General features: G+C 41.0%; 1 protein-coding gene and 1 long non-coding RNA gene across 8 annotated transcripts in view; both read left to right on the forward strand.

Moving 5' to 3' along the window:
• Positions 1-23654, forward strand: part of LOC135435559 (uncharacterized) — a 173453-nt gene that overhangs the window by 132691 nt on the left and 17108 nt on the right. The window contains exon 1 of one of the 7 annotated variants that reach the window (XR_010437384.1): positions 3369-3612. The exons of the other annotated variants lie outside the window; for them this stretch is intronic. This is a non-coding gene — a long non-coding RNA (uncharacterized LOC135435559). Of the gene's footprint in view, positions 1-3368; positions 3613-23654 lie in introns of those variants that run through there. 7 annotated transcript variants of the gene reach the window in all.
• On the forward strand, positions 1345-2232 carry LOC135435561 (glutamic acid-rich protein). The gene has a single exon (XM_064692690.1). It carries the CDS (start codon positions 1449-1451, stop codon positions 2061-2063), a length of 615 nt encoding a protein of 204 aa, XP_064548760.1. The 5' UTR covers positions 1345-1448; the 3' UTR covers positions 2064-2232.

The following is a 23654-nucleotide window of genomic DNA, read 5'->3' on the forward strand; positions in this document are numbered from 1 at the left end:
ATTTCCGTTTCCTTTCGACAGAGTCAGAAATTTATGTTTTATTGCAGCTGTTGCGCTCCAAAATGAGGCAGGCCCAACCCACTGTTCCCACTGTTCCCATCCCCATTCCCATTCCCTCATCTAGGCGAGCCCTTGGCCCAGTGTTGCCTAACGCTTTTATTGGCACTGTGATTTCTGCTGCTGATGCCAGCGGATTACGCTCCAAGGCGCATAACTCTCGACTCTGCTGCGCATTAATCATAAAGCGGTTTTCATGGCTGCCACACGACAAGCCCCTACCCCCTCTCCCTCCCTTGCCCTGGCAGTGCATTTAATTTGGCATTAAGTGCATTCGCCCGAAGCAACAGCCAGCAGGAGCAGCAGTAGGAGCAGGAGCAGGAGCAGGAGCAGCAGCAGGAGCAGGAGCTGGAGCTCCCTTATGGCACTTAAGCACTTTACGAGTATTCCCCATAATAAAGGATACCTGTGAGCAACGATTCCAGGAGCTTTAGCTTTGGCTTTAGCTTTGACGACGACAGAGTCGGATTTTTATGGGCTCAGACATTATGGCGGCACATGTATTTATGGGGCGTCATCACAGGACTCGGGGGCGTTGGGGCGTGAGCCGCATCAAATGCGAGCGAAAATGTGGACACAATGTAAGCAGTCGCCGTTGCCCGCAATGAAACTCACGATGACATCAGCCAAATGCATTCAGAGTGCTTTCTGGATATTTGCAGAAGAAGCATACATAAAAACTTTAATACAATTTACTTTCAATTGAAGCTTTCAATCGAAACCGAAACATATTCCATTTTTATAAGTCACAATAATCGGTTCTTACATAAAATCCAACTTAAGGTGATTCACCGATTTTGGGGAAATCCATTGCGCTGCGTGGAAGTGGAAAGGCAATACGTGTGGATTTTATCTTAGGCGTGTCAAAAATTAGAAGTAAATAAACATTAGGTCTCTATGAACTTTGAGTGACTATTAATCGCTTCAATAGGGCCCGAAATTAGAGATTCATTTCCTTTTGATAGTCTATTGGGACCAATTTGCTTAAAATTGTTCCTTGTCAAATTCAGTAAAAATTTAGAAGCGGACAGTCGTGGTCTTTACGAATCCGAAAAGATACGAAATTTAAAAATCTGATCTGTTTTTCCCCAGATATTCCAGTATTAAGTATCGATATCTACAGTTTTGATTCTAGAACCAATCCAATTTTGTGTATATGTGTTATGTAAGCCCCTTGTTAGTTTTGTCAAACTTGGTTTAGATAACGAATGGAATGCCAATCGAGCTCAAGATTCTTTCTTCTGGAACCCCGCATCATTATTTAAGGCAAAGCGACGTCTGGAGCTAGTGCCAAGACATCATCCCACTCACTTGTTTATCTCTCAAACATTTTGGAAATTTATTTACAAATTTGACTAGTTTTGTGACAAATCAAAATTTCAACAAACTGAATGGCAGATGAAGAGGAAAGAGCTCCTGCGGAAGAGGAAGAAGAGGCGGATGAGGCAGCAGCAGAGGACGCCGAAAAAGGAGCCGATGAAGCGGCCCTAGAAGAGGAGGCGGTTGATGAGGATAATGTGGACGAGACCGAAGAAGATCCCTTCGAGCTGCTCGACGAGGAGAGCGAAGACAACGAGGTGGAGGAGCGCATGTATCGGGAATATATCGACTTGATGAAACAGATCGACAGCCAGAACGGAGTTATAAACGATCTGAAGGAACGCTCCTACGAGCTGAGAGATAAACCCTGTCAAACCCGCAACGACAAGGCGGAATACAAGCGTCTCCGCATCTGCCTGAACCAGGAGAACATCAAGCTGAACACCATGATGAATCGGGCCGTACAATTGCAGAACAACGGCTCGAAGCGGCTTTACGGCAGCATCGAACTAGCGACCTCCGGATTTGAGGATAATTTACTCAACAGTTCCTCCGGCTGCCGGAAGGCATCCAAGTGCCCAGCATCGACAAGTCGGCCGAGAACCGCGCAAGAGATCTGCGATGCTCTGGATGATTCGGAATCGAATTCGGATGAGGGTTGTTGCTCCACCAGGCGTTGCTCATAGGTGTTTTTGAGTTGGAGTTATCTTAGCTTCAGATTCTGAAGTCGGGCTTTTAAAAAGTATCGGAGAAAATGTCGTCCCATTGCGAAATGTTTGAAATACCGAAATTCTTGTAGCATGTATTTTCAATTCGTTGGAGTCTTATTCGAAATACACAAATATTTCTTTTTAATATCGTTGAATGTGTTAACCATATAATATAGATATAATAGCCAACGATTTTAGAGAGTTCGTATTAAACTATATTGAAAAATTTGTGGCTTGCCAAATGCGAAAAGGGAAAATCTTAAATTATTCAAAATGAACTTCCAGCCCTTTTTCTAATGGAAAATAAATTGGAAAACATTTAAAACTAAGAATGCGAAGGAAAATCTTTAATTATTCAAAATGAAATTCTAGTACTTTTTCTAATAGAACATTTTTTTGAAAATATTTATAACTAAGAACTTAAGCGAAAAAAAACTATCCGCAGAGTTTAAGCTACATAGTTTCAGTTAGAAGACATCTCCGACTCCATACCGAGTACATATATATATTCTGGATCAGTACCAATAGATGAGTCGTTCTGGTCAAGCCCTTCTGTCCGATTTCATGCATAAAAGCCGCTCAGCTGTATAGATATCGTCATTTAACTCAGCCGTTGTACGCCTTTTACATATATCCACAATGACAATTTCGTACCATTCATTCACTTTTCATATACATACATAGCTGCCATATGAACAGTCTGTCGGAAATTTCTTTCTTTCATTCAAAATTTGATTAATTTTCTAGATTGTTAAACTTACTTGGACCACAATATCATAAAAATTGTCGGAGAATAATCGATTAAATATTTGATTAAAAATAAGTTAAAACATAATAATCAAGCGCAATTGCACAGACTTCGTCACCTGCTGAGATTATTTGCCCGCAGAGTGGACACTGTGACTGATATTACATTTAGCTAAACTTTCTTCATTCCCCTCACACACTTTTTCGGCATTGTTGCTATTGATGCCGTTATATTTACGCATTGCAGGCTGCCATCGAGCAATAAGTGGAGAGTAATAAGTCTTATTACCCAATAACTCAATGGCAGGCTGCAAGTGCAGCTGAGAGCGAGTAGTGGGGAGAGTTAAAATGAGCGAGCTAATCCAAATGTTCGCTGCGTCCACGCGATTAGTCGCAATGCTTTTGATCCCGTTATCTTAGTTGAGAGCGCAGGAGTTTTAATAGCTGCGTGCTCTTCACTCTCATAGTTAATGTGAATGCAGGCTTAGCGTAGGTGAGTGCTTTTTTTGGGCTATTTAGTCTGTGCGCGTCTGACCTTTCGATCGGATGTGTCCTCTTCAAAATCGTTTGCTCATTAAGTTGGTTTAATTAAAAATATATTAAATATCGGGGCTCCGCGCGTTCTTTAATTTTGAATATTTAACAATTATTGGTGCTGAGCTTGCACACTAACAACAAATTGGCGCGCGATTGAAAATAATACACATGCAGTGAGAGTGAGAAACTAAGAGAGAGGAAAAGAAAGAATGAGAGTTAAAAAAGAGTATTTCTTGAACAGGTATGCGTGCACTGGAAAATGTTATATATACTTATACACACATACATACCATAGAATATTACTGTTTATTACTCAATGCATATGTACATACATACATACATACATATGTATAAATGCATATTTTATATCTACCGTAATTTTGTTGGATATTTATTACCTTGCAAAGGATTAATTTTGTGAAGAACTATGTAACGTTTGGAAGGGAACAACGCGGGTACCAATAACTACATACATATGTATATACATATATGTATAATTGAGTATAAACTAATTTTATGTAGTTCAATACTTAGAAGGCATGCTTCCAACGGGAGTTATGTCACATACATATGTAGGTCCTACAGCAATAATCGTTCGAGATTGGAATTATTGAGTTGATATAGTTTGGGGAATTGAAAGAAAGGATATGCTCTATAATTATTTATTAACAAGAGCAAATATAATCATTTATAAGCGACACAAACAAACATTCATATAAAGATGTATGTATGTATGTAATTCATTTTCATTTTGTTCCCATTTCACTTGAGTGCGAATCCCAACAATTGCTGCCTGTGTGGAGTTTGGTGGGAGGACGGCTGCTGCTAGAGCCGGAGAGGGGTGTGCGGGGAAGCGCTCATTGAGCAATTCATTCAATCGACGAATTCAATAAAGTACAACTAATAAAAATCAAGCGAATGGCAATGAGTATGGGAATTGGCAACTGTCAGAGACTTGTGAGGGAAATGGAGGAAGAGGAAGAAGAAAACGAGCAGCGAGCAAGAGAATTACAATTTTCTCGCCATTTGTTTTTGCGCCACGCAACACGTTTTGCTGTCATAATTCGCCAGCGGCAGACGCGGGGCGAAAAGCAAGGCAAACAACAACAAAAACAACAAAACAAGAAAAAAACAACGAAAAGCACAGAGAAAAAGGGCAGCAAGCAGCAAGAAAAACGCGCGCATTCTGCAGAATGCGATGCGGAGGGGAGCTTCAATGCGACGTTAGTGGTCCATCAAATGCTTGTAAACAAAGCCAGCAAACGACGACGACGACGACGCTGATGGAGTATGGAGCGGGAGAGGGGGTAGAATATGCGAATGCGAATGCGAATGCGAATGCGAATACAACGACAGGGCAATAACATGGCTCTGTCTGTGGCGGGCGAAGTGCATGCAATGGCAATGGGCACAAAAACAAAAGCAAATTGCGAACGGGAATGCCAGCCAGCCAGCCAGACAGAATAAGGGGATCAAAGCAAAACTCGCAAGACAAACACAAAACTGAAGGAGCGGCAGTTCTGAAACGCTTCGCTTGTTGTTGTTGATGTGTTTTTTTTTGGGTGAGCGGGCTGAGCGGGCTGAGGGGCTTGGACTTAGCTTAGGCCCAGGGGCAGTCGTCGATGCGAAGTGGTAATGGTAAATGGCAGCGCAGTTGGCGTCTGGGCTGCGCTCCTGTCTCGTATTTTTTCATTTTTATTTTTATTTTTATTTGTATTTGTTGTTGTTGTTTGCCACGCCCATGCCCATGCCCATGCCGATGCCGATGCCGTTGCCGATGCCTATGGCCCTTTGGCATCCACGTTTCACATCCACAACGTTTCGCTCTCTGCGGCTGTCGCTCTCAAAACAAAGTCAACTCCTGAAAAGGGGAACGTTTTTGGCGCGCAAATCCAGCAAATGAAGCCAACATTCAACTGACGCCGACTGCGGCAGCGGCAGCGACGCAAACAGCGACTGCGCCACGGCGCGTCACCTTGCGTCCATTCACCTCGCAGAACGTGTGGAGAGGAACGAGTATTGGGCGCGCAGCTTGTTGGGCAAGTGGGCAAAAGGGGAGTGCGAAACGGGGGGCGGGGTGCGGGGTGCGTTTGGAACAATTTCATTTTATGCGCTTCGATTCGATTCCATTTTCCATTTCGTTCTACTCACTTTGCCTGTGTATTTGTATTATTGTCTGCGGCCTTTCCAGGTCCAGTCATGGCGATAGCCCCCCCTTCCCCCTTCCACGCCCCTCAGCCCATACATTTCCGCAGAACAATCAGAGTATCTTGCAATTTCTTTGACTTGCGATCTACGAGTCGTAGCCCAGTCGTAATTATTGTCGATATACATGAGCACAAGATATTTACAACGTAGAATCCGAGCTGGAGTTCAATGCACTGGGCGGAAGATGCAGCACCCAAAGGCAAAGCCACACACAAAAGATACAGATACAGATGCACAGACACAGATACACACACAGATACAGATACAGATACAGATACAGATAGACATTTCACAGATACAAATACGGATAGAGTAGATGGCATCGTGTTGATGTTTTTATATCTATCAGATGCCGATGCCCCATTGCCATTTGCTGTTGTCGTCTTCGTCTTCGCCATTTGCCGCTTGCCGCTTGCCGTTTGCTCTGTGGCAACTGATGGCAAATTGTGGCCACCGAATGGGTCATTTGAGTTGTCAGTAGGGACACTTCTTGGCTAGGGGCATTTCCGTTGTGGCATTCACCAAGCTGCCACATAAAGCTGCTGCATGGAGAGTTTCGCATAACGTCTATGCTCGAAGGCACAGAACAGCTTAGAATGCAAGTACTTGATTAAGATATATTTGGCTTAAAGATACATCTAGCATAATGTTAATTTAAAAGATATATCAGAATTAATGGAACAAATGGTTTTTAGGTTAATGCAATTTACAAGAATCTTTTGGATCAGGAAAACACGTCTCAAAACAAGAACTTGGAACTCTTTTGTTTAATAAAGTTTGACTTGAGCTGAATTGTTGTAGATTTTAAAATTATTCTGATCTTGTCTCGAATATCTAACTTGAAAATCCTTGAGAATCATAAGTTTAAAAGATTCACAAAGGTTGTGAAAAGTTTAAATCTTTATGCAACAAAATCTTTATCTTCTGCACACCTTCTGGACATATTTCTTGTATTTATCTTTGATACCTTTGCTACCTTTTGACCCACAATTTTTTTCTCGAGCTCTTAACACCTGCCACTCCATAAATAGTTTTATCTAAACTGTCCACACTTTTATTTTTGTTGTTTTCTGTTTTTGTAACTTGGTATCAAAACTTTTCACTTGCCGAGTATCTCTTTACACTCTGACCTTTTCGGCTTTCTAAGCCGCATTAGCTGTATACACATACACTTATCAAAGCACAACATAGGCCCACAAAAACTAACAAAACCCTGGGCTTAAAAAAAAAAACAAGAAGAAGAAACCCCTTGCCGGGCCCCGTGGGCGTCTACACGTGAATTGCCCACATTTTTTGATTCCAAGAAAAACTTTTCTAAATTAATTTCGCATAAAAAGTGACAAACAAACACAGCACAGCAACAAAGGCAACAACAACAACAACAATAGAAACAACAACATTCGAGCAGCATCCATAAAATTTGATGTGGCGCAGACGCGTCAACGCACGCACAAAGGTCACAGGCGGCGCCATTGTGCGAGGGTCAAAGTTCAGAGACGCGTAAATTTGCCGTTACGTGCGTAACTGCCAGACAGGAGTTTTGCCAGCAGAGGCGTCCCTCTGCCAATATCCTGAGCAAAACAAGGCTGCGAACCGCTTCGACTCACGCCACGAACCGAAACTTAAACCAAACTAATTTGCTCCAAAAATAGGCGCACCGCAAGCCAGACTTAACCTTGGTTGTATCTCCTAAATAGTTAGGTTCAGGACCCAGCGTTAAAACCTAAATAACTTGGATCAATCATTGCATAATCTACAGAATTTTCACCAAAAATCTGGTTTTATTCAGAACCGAACCTAAATGCAAGCAGTTGGTTCAAATTGTAAACCGCGGGACCTATAAAAGCTACAGAAGTTTTCAACGTACGTCCTCCTAGTGTCTGCGCGGTATGACTTTGTTTCCGATAATCGGTAACTTCTAGCATAGTATATATATATATATATATCATATAGTATTGACTAGATCAGACGTAAATAGACAGACAATGCTAAACATAAGCCTCGTTACAAGTATATATAGCATTTGCTTAGTTAACGCCTCTGTAACCTATTTCTGTCTGTGCAACATGTAAATATATAAATATCGTGCTCAGCTATGTGTTTTAATCCTACGATTCAACTGTTTTCCATACCTTATTCACACCAAGGCGGATCATATATGAATAGACAGACGATATTCCTCCAGTCTATTTCTTCCCAGATATATGCTTCTGCTGGCTATTTGGTCTCCTACTATATCTCCAATTAATTTGCTTAAATGTTAGCCTATTCCACCCAAGTTTCCCAAGGAAAACCTCAAGGCAAAGCGCACAGCACAAACATAAATGGACACCCTATGCTAGACATTCCCACTAGGATACTATTAATAAACTCCGACTTCCTGGCCAAAGATCATAGATCTACGCCCCTGCTTTTACTTTATCCCAGCTAATTTGCTTAACTGTAAGTCTTAGGCCCACGTTTCTACTACAGCCAATATATATATTTCATCTGTGCCAAGTTTCTCAAGGAAAGCTTCAAGGTGAAGCGCACAGATCAAACATAAACAGACACCCTACTCTAGACAGGGCACGGCTAAGACATATACTTATTTATTAGCCCCCACTTCTTGACTAGGTCTACGCCCCTGCTAGCCTGCAGCACATGCCACCCCCTACCTCTCCCCCCCCCCCCCTGGCTGACAATCATTCAAGCAGCCGCCGACGTCTGGAAAAGTTCTTTGGGATCTACTTGGACAACAAATCACTTGAAGTGGAATATTGTCGTCTGCGTTGTCTGCCTTCTGTACGCACAAAATCGGCAGCAGGCCTGACAGGAGCAGCCCCCCTCCCCCCCTTCGGCAAGCAAAAGACGCCCCCTCGCACCCATGGCTACTGTTAAAAAGCTGCGTCCTCTCGCACTCACGTGCGCCACGTAAACTTTTATTTTCTTCTTCATTTCCTTTAGCGATTTTTGAAGCATTTTGCGACTCGGCGAATTCGCCGTCTGCCAGTTTTTGGTCCTTTGTCTGTCCCGAGGTCTTTGTTTGTTTTGTCTGCTGCTGATTTGGCGCGCATATGTTGGGCGCAGCGACCCCCCAACCACCCCCCGCCACCCCTTTCAGACAGAGACGACATTTGGGATTTCTTTGCGATTTTTTTCTTCTCTTTATTTATCTAAAAATGAAAAGGCACACACAAATCTGAAGCAGTCGCAAGGCTCTTCGGCCCGGGGTAAATACGTGTAGGTAGATTGTGGGCTAGGGCGGCAGAGGGTAGCCGGGGAGTGGGGTGGGGGCTTAGGGGAATTTAATGTCGCTTTGATTTGTGGCAATCGCGCGCTAAACGCCGCAATTTTTAAAGTGAAATTGCTCGAATTGTTCGACGAGCTGCGAGCCGCCGTCTGGAACCCTGAAGACAACTCCTGACAATGACACGGACAATAACAATGACAACGACAATGCGACAAGATGCGTTTGCTACACTGAAAGAAAAAGAAACAAGCAAAAGTACGTGCTGAAAACGAAGTTGAACAGTTCCTAAACTGACAACGGAATCTTTTAGGCGCATATATATTAAATCCCAGAATTCTTAAAGAAAAGATATAACAACTTTCACTTATTAAGCAATTATGTTTTTAAATGAAAAAGATAATAATACAGTAAGTAGAAGGTTCTAATACTGAAGAATTTTGTACTCAAATCAAGCAAAGGCGAGGCAACCATAAAATCAATCTTGACATTTTTGCATTGAACTCGTTTCATGCTTATTTTAATTATTTTATTTTTAATTATTTAATTTATTTAATTATTTTCTTATACCAAGAATTTTGTGCTTAATTCAAGCCGAGTTTTTCTCTATTCGACAACATGCATGAAGAGTTTTGAATATTAATATTAAATTAAAGAATTATGAAGAAATACATTTAATATAAATTTATTAAATAAAAGTGAGATAAATTTCCTATTCCAGTCATACTTGCGTTTCTCTAAGTGTATTTCATATCCAGTAGAATTCAATGTTTAATAAAATAGTTTACAGGAAATAAATTTCATTTAAATTAGAAAATTGCATTTATTTCATATTCGATATGGTATTAGAATTAGATACTTAGTTTTTCTCTCAGTGTAAAGTTCAGAGCTTGTGCAGCTCTGCTCCGGTTTTTGGTTTGGTCTGGTTCCGGTGCGCATTCACGTTCCTTTTTTTGTGGTCTCGCGTGCTGTTGTCCTTGTTCCTTTAGCTGTAAATAAACATGTTCGGCAATATGTCGCCCAGAGTCCTGCCAAATAGGACATTGACAACGTCTTCGACTTGAACTACGAGCCGGGCAGATGATGTTGCCCCTGCGGCCAGAAGCTGCCACACAGCAAACAGCGCAGACATCTTCGGGCATTGTCAGTTGTCCGAGTTGTTGTTGTTGCTCGAGTTGTTGTTGCTGCTGCAGTTGTCGGCATTTGAAATGCAAAGTTTTGCATACAAATTGAAATAAATGAATGCCCCTGTTCATTTGCCATTTTGTCTGCGTGTCCAAAAAGCGCATTTGACAGTTTGACGGCGCATTTCAAGAAGTTCGACAAAATGCTAAAAACGAAAAAGAAAAAGAAAAAACAATTAAAATTCACTGTGAATAGATAAAATTCAAATATTTGTCTCAACAGCGGGAAATTAGGAATGTTGTCGGGGCTCCAAACTATATGAATTATGTCGAACTATTAAGAACTCAGGATAAAAGGCATTTGAGAGTGTACTTGCACGGGCAAGGCCGGGGTATACCCGCTAGTATCCTATATAGACATAGGTCGAAATTTCCCACCCCATAAGTTGGTCAAATCTCATCCAATTTTCACGAGGTTTGGCTCTTTCTTCATGGCTTTGCCCATAGATCAATTTGGCATCTAAATCTGCCAACATAATTTTTGGTCGAAATTCATGTCTAAATGGTACCCTGAAATATCCTATATAGACATAGGTCGAAATTTCCCACCCCTATAGCTCGGTCAAATCTCATCCAATTTTCACGAGGTTTGGCGTTTTCTTCATGATGTGGTCTCTAGATCAATTTGGCATCTAAATCTAGCAACATCATTTTTGGTCAAAATTCATGTCAAAATGGTACCCTTAAATATCCGATATAGACATGGGTCGAAATTTCCCACCCCCATAACTTGGTCAAATCTCATCCAATTTTCACGAGGTTTGGCTCTTTCTTCATGGCTTTGCCCATAGATCAATTTGGCATCTAAATCTGCCAACATAATTTTTGGTCCAAATTTAGGTCCAAAGGGTATCCTTAAATATCCTATATAGACATAGGTGGAAATTTCCCACACCCATAACTCGTTCAAATCTCATCCAATTTTCACGACAATTGGATTTTTTTTTATGGTTTGGCCTCCTAATCAATTTGGCATCTAAATCTGACAACATAATTTTTGGTCCAAATTCATGTCTAAATGGTACCCTTAAATATCCTATATAGGCATAGGTCGAAATTTCCCACCCCAATAGCTCGGTCAAATCTCATCCAATTTTCACGAGGTTTGGCGTTTTCTTCATGATTTGGTCTCTAGATCAATTTGGCATCTAAATCTAGCAACATCATTTTTGGTCAAAATTCATGTCAAAATGGTACCCTTAAATATCCGATATAGACATGGGTCGAAATTTCCCACCCCCATAACTTGGTCAAATCTCATCCAATTTTCACGAGGTTTCCCTCTTTCTTCATGGTTTGGCCTCTAGATCAATTTGGCATCTAAATCTGCCAACATAATTTTTGGTCCAAATTCAGGTCCAAAGGGTATCCTTAAATATCCTATATAGACATAGGTGGAAATTTCCCACACCCATAACTCGTTCAAATCTCATCCAATTTTCACGACAATTGGATTTTTTTTTATGGTTTGGCCTCCTAATTAATTTGGCATCTAAATCTGACAACATAATTTTTGGTCCAAATTCATGTCTAAATGGTACCCTTAAATATCCTATATAGGCATAGGTCGAAATTTCCCACCCCAATAGCTCGGTCAAATCTCATCCAATTTTCACGAGGTTTGGCGTTTTCTTCATGATTTGGTCTCTAGATCAATTTGGCATCTAAATCTAGCAACATCATTTTTGGTCAAAATTCATGTCAAAATGGTACCCTTAAATATCCGATATAGACATGGGTCGAAATTTCCCACCCCCATAACTTGGTCAAATCTCATCCAATTTTCACGAGGTTTCCCTCTTTCTTCATGGTTTGGCCTCTAGATCAATTTGGCATCTAAATCTGCCAACATAATTTTTGGTCCAAATTCAGGTCCAAAGGGTATCCTTAAATATCCTATATAGACATAGGTGGAAATTTCCCACACCCATAACTCGTTCAAATCTCATCCAATTTTCACGACAATTGGATTTTTTTTTATGGTTTGGCCTCCTAATCAATTTGGCATCTAAATCTGGCAACATAATTTTTGGTCCAAATTCATGTCTAAATGGTACCCTTTAATATCCTATATAGGCATAGGTCGAAATTTCCCACCCCCATAGCTCGGTCAAATCTCATCAGATTTTCACGAGGTTTGGATTTTTGCTAATGGTTTGGTCTCTAGATCAATTTGGCATATGAATTTCGCAACATAATTTTTGGTCCAAATTCATGTCTAAATGGTTCCCTTAAATATCCTATACAGACATAGGTCGAAATTTCCCACCCCTATAACTTGGTCAAATCTCATCCAAATTTCACGAGGTTTGGCTTTTTCTTAATGGTTTGGCCTCTAGATCAATTTGGCATCTAAATCTAGCAACATCATTTTTGGTCAAAATTCTTGTCAAAATGGTACCCTTAAATATCCGATATAGACATGGGTCGAAATTTCCCACCCCTATAACTTGGTCAAATCTCATCCAAATTTCACGAGGTTTGGCTTTTTCTTCATGATTTGGCCTCTAGATCAATTTGGCATCTAAATCTGGCAACATAATTTTTGGTCCAAATTCATGTCTAAATGGTAACCTTAAGTATCCTATATAGACATAGGTCGAAATTACCCACCCCCATAACTTGGTCAAATCTCATCCAATTTTTACGAGGTTTGGCGTTTTCTTCATGATTTGGCCTCTAGATCAATTTGGCATGTTAATCTGACAACATAATTTTTGATCGGAATTCATGTCTAAATGGTACCCTTAAATATCCTATATAGGCATAGGTCGAAATTTCCCACCCCAATAGCTCGGTCAAATCTCATCCAATTTTCACGAGGTTTGGCGTTTTCTTCATGATTTGGTCTCTAGATCAATTTGGCATCTAAATCTAGCAACATCATTTTTGGTCAAAATTCATGTCAAAATGGTACCCTTAAATATCCGATATAGACATGGGTCGAAATTTCCCACCCCTATAACTTGGTCAAATCTCATCCAAATTTCACGAGGTTTGGCTTTTTCTTAATGGTTTGGCCTCTAGATCAATTTGGCATCTAAATCTGCCAACATAATTTTTGGTCAAAATTCATGTCAAAATAGTACCCTTAAATATCCTATATAGACGTAGGTCGAAATTTCCCACCCCCATAACTCGGCTAAATTTCATCTAATTTACACGAGGTTTGGCTTTTTCTTCATGGTTTGGCCTCGTGATTAATTTGGCATCTAAATCTAGCAACATAATTTTTGGTCAAAATTCATGTCAAAATACTACCCTAAAATATCCTATATAGACATAGGTCGAAATTTCCCAGCCCCATAACTTGGTCAAATCTCATCCAATTTTCACGAGGTTTGGCTCTTTCTTCATGGTTTTGCCCATAGATCAATTTGGCATCTAAATCTGCCAACATAATTTTTGGTCCAAATTCATGTCAAAATGGTACCCTTAAATATCCTATATAGACATAGGTCGAAATTTCCCACCCCCATATCTCGGTTAAATTTCATCCAATTTACACGAGGTTTCCCTCTTTCTTCATGGTTTGGCCTCTAGATCAATTTGGCATCTAAATCTGGCAACATAATTTTTGGTTAAAATTCATGTCTAAATGGTACCCTTAAATATCCTATATAGACATAGGTCGAAATTTCCCACCCCATAACTTGGTCAAATCTCATCCAATTTTCACGAGGTTTGGCTCTTTCTTCATGGCTTTGCCCATAGATCAATTTGGCATCTAAATCTGGCAACATAATTTTTGGTCCGAATTCATGTCAAAATGGTACCCTCAAATATCCTTGTAGACATAGGTCAAAATTTACCCATGCAATGGAAAAATTGTCTGATAAATAAAAAATTTTCTAAGAGGCAGAAAAAATTTATTAACAATTTGAATAAATTTAAAAAAAATTAGAAAATTATATTCTACTTCATGTAGAATATATCAAGAAACTAATGTAAACTCTCCAGAAAACACAGTCCATATGGAAATATTTTGTTTGTCCAAGTCTCGCTATATTTTGAAATGCTGAGTTCTCTTAGACGAGGTATAGTCCTTGGAAAAAGAACAATATGTCAAAAATCAAGTATAAAAGCAGATTCTTAAAATAAAAATATTTAATTAATCCTAGCTCCATTACGTAACGAGCCCAATGTTTGTGGGAAAACCAATTGGAAAATCATTTTAATTAGGAGATCCGGCTGTGTTTATCGTTTGATGTTCTCAATTTCATTAATTTCCTATGCCAGAAGTCGAATGCAATTCAGTCCGATTTGGCTGTACGTTGACCAGCAGCAGCGGCCATTGAACTGCGTCCGATTCAAAACAAACACCAAAATCAACAACAACAACAGCGACAGCAACTGCTTTGAACTCACCGTGGACAGGTGCAAGCGTCAGGGCAGGTGCAATTTTTGGCGACAGACAGACAGCAGCAACAACAACAACAACAACAACAAAAAGAGGCGCTAACTGGTCCAAACAGACGGCGGCAAACGAAAAATTCAATAAACTGCGGCATTGAGAATTGGGCATGGGGCATGTGGCATGTGGCATGGGGCACGCTGCAGAGTACCGCAGCATTGGGCAAGAGTTGGAGAGACGCATTTAAATGGCAAGCGAGGGGGTTGCGAGACACTCGCTAAATATTTAATAATGAAACGCATCATCTGCCAGGAGGAGATGCCAGACACTAGACGGCAACTGGCAGACGGACGGCAGGACAATGACGCAGAGCTCCGGACGCCGGAGTTGGCTACAAAATCTGTTGACGGAATTGTTCACTTTCGACATGATGCGCCATTGGGTTGGGTTAGGCTGAGGAGGGGGGGCTCGCCCAGCTTAACGATTTGTTTTGTTTTCGCGTCTGCCGCTCGTGAATTTGCAATGTCAATGACGCCGCCGTCGTCGTCGTCGTCGTCGCCGTCGACTTCGACGTTGACGTCGTCTGCTCTCATAAAAATCAACCCTCAGCCAAATAAATCGCAATAAAAGCGCGCGCTAACGGTGGGCGTGGCATGGTCGAAGGTTGAGCAAGAGGAGAGGGGAGAGGGAGAGGGGAGTGGGCTACTCGGACTGGCCGTGTGTAGATCATTGTCCTTGACGGAAAGTTCATTCACACCAAGTGCCGGCAAAAACCAAAACCAAAGCCATTCGAATTGCCGATTTTAATATTGGGCGAGCGTGAGTAACCCTCTGCTCTGCTCTGCTCGCTGTGTGAGTAAACCGCTGCCAACGCTGACGCTGCCGACGCTGACGTCGACATCGACGCAGGCAGCAACGTCTGTCTGTCTGGTAGTGTAACCGACCTAGGACTTGCCATGTGGTATTGTCTGCCGCTGCTGTTGTTATTGTTGTTGGCGTTCCCTGTTGCTGCTGCTGCTGCTTCTGCTGTTGCTGTTGCTTCGTCTGCATTTGGCGGGAAAAACGTTGGACGCGTCATCGTCGGTGGTGGGCAGAACGACAACAGAATTTATATAGCCAAAACAGAACATAAAATATGCCCAGACAGCAGGCGCTGAGAGTGAGGGGGTGAGAGGGTGAGGGTGAGAGTGAGGTGAGCCCAACTGAGCTGCGGATTGGGCCAGTCTGTCTCGCTGTCTGCCCGTCCGTCCCTTCGTCTCTTCTGTCTCTTCGTCTCTCCGTCTGTCTGGCGGTCTAACCAAGCGCAGCGCTCGAGGCGCAAAATGCAAAAAACCAGAACGTCGTTGAACAGGGGAACAGCAACGGGCACAGGAAACTGAACCCGAATCCAAATCCAAAACCCGAAACGACAACAACACAATCAAACTTCGAGTGTGTGCCTATGCGTGTGTGTGTGTGCGACTGTGTGCGTGTGTGTGTGTGTGTGTGTGTGTGCGTGTGTAGTTTATACAAAAGCGAAACGAAACGAGCGACGATTCTAAACTGTGGCAACATCACATTACGTGCAATAATGAGGGGGAATTTTTCATGTCTGTTGCGAGATGCAAGGTGAACATGGGCAGGGGTAGGGGAAGAGGGGACACAGAGGGGGGGGGGGGGGGGGGGTCATGAAACATGGACTGACTGGCTATGCCTATGGATTGACGCTCGGCTTGCTCGTAAACTGATATTGAGGTCGACGACTGCTAATTTGTGGATGCGTCGTCGATTGAAGTAGAAGAAGCAGAAGCAGAAGCCAGAAGAAGAGGAAGCAGCCAGAAGAATGGGAAGAAGCGTGTGTGTGCGAGAGTGTGCGAGTGTGTGTGAGTGTGTGTGTGTGGAGAAGCCGCAACAACGACAACATGTGAACCCCCAGAGGGAGCACGAGGTACAGTTTTGAGGCGTGTCATCTATACTGAAAAACTGAACTGAAAAACTGAAATAAATGCAGTTCAAATTTCGAAATATGTTCGAAATATGAAAGAAGAATCTAAAGGGTGGAAAAAAAGATATTTTATTAGGGATTTCACAGATCAGCTAAAAAGTAACCCAAGAAGATCAGTTTTAAGTGAAAGCGACGAAGGGGAATTAGCTTAAGATATTAAAAGAAATATTCCAAAAATGTTTAAAAAATATATTTAATTTGCTGCTTGATTAACTCTCAGATATCTGTAGGAGTACAAATTTCTGGATAAAATATATAAAAAATATTATAAAAATACTAAAAACAATTTTTGTCTGAAGAAATTTATTGTAGGTATAAAATAATACCAAGAGATTTTATATTTTCATCTTTACCCAACACACAATTTTTAGATTTTATATTCTAGTTGGAAACGTATTATCTACCCAATATTTATATATCTGAGAATTTTTATAATATCTTAGGCATTTTTATCCAACAAAATATGCATAGTTATTATCATTATCATATATCATTATTATTATTATCATATATCATTATTATTATTATTATTTTCATATATCAGACATATTTTAGACATGGTTTATTCCAAATTTTAAATAGTTCGATTTTTGTTGAAACTAAACTAATCTACTTTTGACCCATTAGAACCTTCTTACTATGACTATAATATATTTTGGAAAAAGTTTAATTTCTTTTTATAAAGTTTTTTTTTATAAAGTTTTAGGCAGATTAGTTCCCAAACAATATTTATTATTTATGCTTTATTATGCCAATTCCTTTCCGTTTCCTTTAAGTTTTTTGACGACATTAAAAACACCGTCAAGAATTTCTTGACAAAACACAAAGACGTCAAAAATCATAATTCAAGTCTCGCAATTTAATTTATACATATATTTTTTTAAAATCATATTTTAATTAAAATTTGTTAATGTCACAAAACAATGCGACAACTGCCCGTTAGGATGTGACATAATAAAATATGAAAAACAAAAAGAAAAGCGCACAAAAACAACAAAACAATAACAAAAGTAAATTTCCATATTAATATCAAATTTCCAGAGTGGTGGGCACTTCGTTGACTGTCCGTAATTTATGGGGTCGACACTCCAAGTGTCTCGGTCTACCCTAGCTCTGCCCCGCTCTCTAACTCTCTGTCTCTGTCTGTCGCGTATGCTCGGGCTGGGCAATTAAAAGCGTTTCGCAAGAAAATTTGAATTGAATGAACTGCGCCTTACGCACCAGGAAGTCCTTGCCAAAGCAGGTCTAGCAGCGAGTCCTTAAGCATAGGCATAGACCAGGACAACGCCAGACGCCAGACAACGGCCACAAAAGCCCGCACATGGCCTGCGCTCACTGAGGCTTGGATTCGGGTTTGGGTTTGGGTTTGGGCTTCGGTTCGGGTTTGGGTTTGGGTTTGGGTTTGGCCCTCGCTCTGGTGGTGGTTGCTTCAGGCGCTGCGCTCTATTGCCCTGATCCCTGCTCGTCGCGCCGCCAGACGATACCCACAACCTAAAAGGCGGCCAACGCACCAAATACGACTACGAAATGCGAAATGCGAGGACTTGAAAAGTGCGTTGATATTTTGTGCGTGGCCAGGAAGCGTAAGCGACAACAGCGTGTCGAGCTCCTGAAGCTGAGACGCAATTGGACTGAAGGGCGGGCTCAGCTCAGGCAGCACACACACAGACAGACAGATAGACAGACAGACAGGAGCGTGTACTGGCTTTTGCCTTAATGTTACACTCGAAAAAAACAAACAATTAGTAATGGTAAAAATTTTCTTGGGAGAGTGTTTGTTAATTCATTGACTAAGCTCTCTGGAGATAGTAAGATACTAAAAACAAAAAACAATTATAAAAATTAAATTCTTAGAATAATGCCCGTAATAGGAATATACGAAAAAAGACTTAAGGACTTGAAAATGTACTCTACTATCTAGAATTGAATATAGATTTGTACAAATAATATTCGACGTCTATTGAATGCATTTTTTTAATTTTAGCAGCACAAAAATATGTATATAGTTTTTTTTTAATTTTTAAAATAAAATTGTAGAAGAATAGTTTTGGAAAAGTTACGAATTGCTAAATTGTAGATCAACGATCAGTTCACCTTTATAAAAGTAAAAGCAAAAATATAAAAACAAAAAGTAATACAATACATATAATGCTGTAGATTCTTTAAGTAAATAATAAGCTTTATAGAATTTTTATCATAAAAAAAAAGTAATAATCATATTAGATGCTTTAAGAAAAGTTTAACATTTGACACCTTACTAATTATTCATTAGGGGCATCCAAATGAAATGCTGATTGACTTCCTTAAGAATCGTTAAATCTTATTAATCTATTTTTGTATGATAACATTTTTGATATTTTATAAATTTTATTATATTGTTTTTGGGCTCCACCGCATTTATATATAATTTCTATAATTTCTCTCAGTGCATTTGCAACAATGGGCGCCTGTGAGTTTAACGAACTTTAAGCGCTTCCTGCCTGGCTGTTAAGGACCCCTTACCCTTGCCCTTACCCTGCCCCTGTCTCTGCCCCGCCCACGAGCAACCCTGGTCAGCTTTTATTTCACATTTTCTGGCGATTCAGCCTCATAAGCAATTTGCCAGCGTCCAGTTTCGGTTTCATTTCGACTTGGACACGTAACGAGCACATCCTGGGCCCATCCACACACACACACACACACACACGTATGGGCACCGTTATTGGCCACCCCTGAACCCCCCGCCCAATTGCTGCTCATTTTTTTCCATTCTTTTGCCGTCTGCCTTACGTGATGTAACAATGCGGTAGGTTGGGAATTGCGGCGGCTGCTCGGGCTCCTGCTCCCGCTCCCGCTGCTGAGCTCCACTCCTGCCAGCTAAATAAATTTGCAAATAATTTACTTGTGCCTTCTCTGTCTGTCTGTCTGGGCAACACTCCTGGCGGCGGCTGCTCTAGCTCCTGCTGCGCCTGCTGCTGCTGCTGCTGCTCCTGGCGCAGTCCTTGCTCGGGCAGCTTCTGTTGCCGCTTCCCGCTTGGCCGGGCGAACGTCTCCAGACGTTTCCCAGCGATCAAGGTCAATGTGCGTGCTGTGTCAGTAACCTTTGGCCATTGTCGCCTCCGCTTCAACTCCCCAGACCTGGCACACCCCTCGATCTTAACGCACCCCTGCCCCCGAGCCACCCTGCCCGCTTTGCAGCCCCTGTCGTTTATATTATATTTGGGTTTGTACTTATATGTGTTTTTTTTTCTCTTGTTTTTTTTTTTTTTTTTGCCTTTCTTGCTCGCATTTTGCGCTGCGTCGTCTGGAGGATACACAAAAAAAAAAGACCGGAGAAAAAAATTATATATATTATTCGAACAGATGTGCAAAATGTTGGAAAGTCGCCTGCGACTTCGTCTTGTTACACTCCCCCCGCCCGACAGACCCCGCCTGCCCCGGCTGTCCAAGTCGCAGCCTGGTCGTTCACGTTTCCATTGTTGTGCTCAAATTGTTGTTGCTGCTGCTGTTGCTGCTGTTGACTCTCGAGCCAAAAGGCATTTGATTTGCCATAATCGCATATTAGTCGTTTGGCCAACGTTATGTATTTACTTTATGTGTCTGTTCTGGCCCACGTAATGGCCATTCCATTGCTTTTTGTTGCTGCTGCTGTTGCTCTGGCTCTGGCTGTGGCTGTTGCTGTAGGCCCAAAAATTGAAAGCTGGCTTATCACAAATCAGCTATCAACTCGCTCATATGCCAGCTGTACCAGGCGGGGGCTGGGGGTTGGGCTTGAGACGATCAAATGGCCCATCAATTGAACAATTTGTAACTGAGTTAAAATGAGCTGACTTTTTTTTTGTACGTTGCAGATACTTTCGCCAAAAGAAGATGCTCTGAGTTGGTAGCTTGAGAAAAGATACTTTAAGAAGCAGCTTTATGGAGATTCTTATGCCTTTATTTCAAGAAATATATATATTTATATATATAATACCTTGGAAAGATACTTTTTTGAAAACACTTTGAAGAGATAACTTTAAGGCAGCTGAACAAGGGATTGGCATTATTGGCAGCTTATACACATTTTCTACCGAAAAGATACTTTGGCACACAAAAGATACTTTGGGAAAATACTTTTTGAAGATAACTTTTGAAAGGTATTTTAGGAGCTCACTTCAAGATACTCAACAAATATACACATATATAAGATACTTTAAATACATGTTTTTATGAAAATACCCAAAAAAGTAGATACAAAAAGATAAATTTTTAAGAGTGGAAGAAAACACTTTATAATACTTTAAAAAAAAATTGTTAATAAACAGAAGGAAATTCTTTTAGATACTTTGAAATAAAAAAGCAATTACTGTAAAGATACTTTGATAAACAAGAAAATAAAATACCTTGAGATACCTATAAATAATTATGTCATGAGAATACCTAACGAATCAGATAATGAAAAGATACTTTGATAAACATAAGACTTTTTGGGAAGATATTTTAAGAGGGTTCGATTTTCAGATACTTTTGAAAGATATTTTTATGAAATGTGAATATGAATGAAATTATGAATTTGAAGTTTCTGAAAAGATAATATCAAAAGAGAAGTTAAAATAAAAAACATTGCATCAGAAAAAGAAGGATTATAGAGAACTCTAGGTTTTATTTTACAGGGTTTTATTTTACCTGCGTATATATTTATTTTTGTATTGAAGTATGTTTCTTAAGGTTTCTAAACGCAAACATTATGTTTGTTATTTGTTGGAGCCTAACATAATCCGCTCAATGATATGTTTTCCGTAAAAGCTTCAAAATAAGAATCTTTCCAAATGATAATAGCCGAATTCTTAGCTGTTAAATAATACCTGCATATGGCAACTGCACAAGCTACCGGTAGATACATTTTAATCTGTAGGTTACACATTTGCTAACAAAATAAGTATCTTTTGCTCAGCTTCCCTGCTAGCTCTGTGCTGCCATAACTCATAAGGGATCGTTGGCCTCTTTATCGCCTATCTATCACTTTCCGATGCAAATGCAAACTTTTGGGCTAATTACCGTCCTGACTGCTGCACAATTCGCACTTGCCAACCCCTTGGCTGACAAATAGTTTGAATAATTACGCTGCCAACTAGCTCAGTCAGCCAGCCAGGCAGCCAGACAGCCGGCTGGTGGTTACAAGCAGCACCTACCCCATTTTTGGCCAGCATATTACAGTCAATATATCATTCATTATCCGCCATGAAAAATTAGCAATCGCATTTTGTCTGCCACTCGCTCGTTTAAATGCAAAAAATAATTTTGAAGAAAGTTTTATCAGTTTGCTGGCAGCCAAGTGGAACCCAGGCAGGGGCTGAGGCCGGGGCTGGGGCAGGCAACTGGTGCAGCCAAGTGGCCAAGAAATGTGCAACAAGAAGACGCCGCTAGACGAGGACGAGGCCAGGACCAACTTTTAAGTTGCCGTTGCGACGGTTGGGCGCATAAAAATTAGGTAATAATGATGGCCATAAAATATGATTTGGACAGGGTGGCAGCAGCAGCAGCAGGAGGAGGAGTTGCTAAGAAGCTGAAGGAGCAGCTAGTCAGCGTCAAAAGTTTTCCAATAAAATCAGACACACCGAGAGGTCAAGCCGATGCCAACATCGATCATCTGGCAGCAGCAAAAGAAAGAACACACAAGAGTGCGCTAGTCGGGCGTGCCCATCGAGCAGATACCCTAAAAACAAACAGGCCGTGCCTCTTCCTCCCTGTGGCACACTAGCTTTAGATAAAGCATTCCTGATTAACTTGGGAACTTAACGTCCGATCTTTATGAAGTTTACGGGGAATAAACATGATATACAAAAGTTTGTATAAACCAAAGCGCAAGGGTCTGGCTTTCAATTATGATATTCTACTTTAACTTTGATTAAATGAGCGGAAGTATTATAAAAGTGAAATAATCTGTAACTATATACTCTACAATAAATTTCAAGTCTGTAAGGGCTTAGTTCTTTGTCCTGATAAAGAATAGATATATAAGAATATCTACGCTTTATGGGGTCCAAGCAGTTTCTTTCTGCCTGTTACACACATTCGCACATAAACATCATACCCTTCTTACCCTCTATTCAAGGGGTTCGGGATATTGAAACTAGAGAGCGCAATGTGTGCCAAAGCAGCCAAAATGAATTAAAAAGTTGAGGTCTTGTTGGTAATTAACTGAAGATGTGCGACAGCAAAAACTCAAGTACCAGACTCACAACCAATGCCAGTTCCAACTCCAGCTCCAGCTCCAGCTCCGGCTCCAGCTCCAGTTCCAGCTGTTGCCTGAACTGCAGCAGGACTCACTCCTAGAAAGTAATTCATAATTATTGCAATGCGGCAAATCGGTTTGAAAGCCTTACGTCCTCTGTTGTCACCATAAAATTGACAAATGTGTCTGTAAACTTGGCTAATAAAGGCCCATGGACCAGCCCAGCCCAGCCCAGGCCAGGCTCCTGTCGCGCGTCCTGTCATCGATGCGACTGTCTCTCAACTCAGTTTAACTCACCTCACTGGCAATTAGAATTTTTAGGCGCCCCGCCCACCGAGTGAGATTGACATATTTATTTATGGCAAGCTGGAAAGGCCAAGAGTTCTTTTTGGAGTCAAAAAAAAAAACAAAAGGGGACGCAACAAGGACGAGATTTATTGTGGTCGAACAAAAAAAACAAGTTAATGAAAATTTGATGATGGCATTTGATAAACACAAAAGCGCCATATATCAACAACTTTCTGACTCGGCGCTGGCGGTCATTGCCATCGCCGGATTATTAGAAAGCTTAGACCAAATAGACCTACCTCCCGCCCTCCCCCCGACAGCGTGACCCCCTCCTACACTGAAACGCTTCGCACATTTAGATTTTAATGGGTTTTGCGCTGGGCAGCTCAAGAATTATGACAATGCGGCGAGATATTATCGCTAATCGAGACTACTTGAGAGTTCAGTTAACCGAGACCAATGGAGATCTCTCTCTCTCTCTCTGTGTGTGTGTGTGTGTGTGTGTGTGTGTTAGCCATAAAGTGCTGGGCAGCAGCAAACACCAAGTAATTTATGGTTAGTATAAGTGCAGGCAAATGACGAGGACGACAACGGCGAGGACGAGAACGTGGTTGAGTAGGAGGACAAGCAGGGGTAAAACGACTGCTGAATATTAATATGAATCATGTGTGCGTGTGTGTGTGTTTTAGTAGTAGTAGTAGTAGTAGTAGTAGTAGTAAACGAGCATATAATAGCTTCAAGTTGAGGCTAATGCATTTGACCATAAAATTATATTTGATATCCAGATAAGCGTTATTGGCATATGCATAATTTTGGTGCTAACAAACTTGTGAAACTCACAAT

The sequence above is a fragment of the Drosophila montana genome, unplaced genomic scaffold (assembly GCF_035044405.1).
Source record: "Drosophila montana isolate Dmon_TW-CO22-7 unplaced genomic scaffold, ASM3504440v1 contig_3633_1, whole genome shotgun sequence".
NCBI lineage: Eukaryota > Metazoa > Arthropoda > Insecta > Diptera > Drosophilidae > Drosophila > Drosophila montana.

Bases quoted from the DNA above. Each gene is read 5' to 3' on its own strand.
- LOC135435561 (XM_064692690.1), top strand. From the start codon at position 1,449: ATGGCAGATGAAGAGGAAAGAGCTCCTGCGGAAGAGGAAGAAGAGGCG.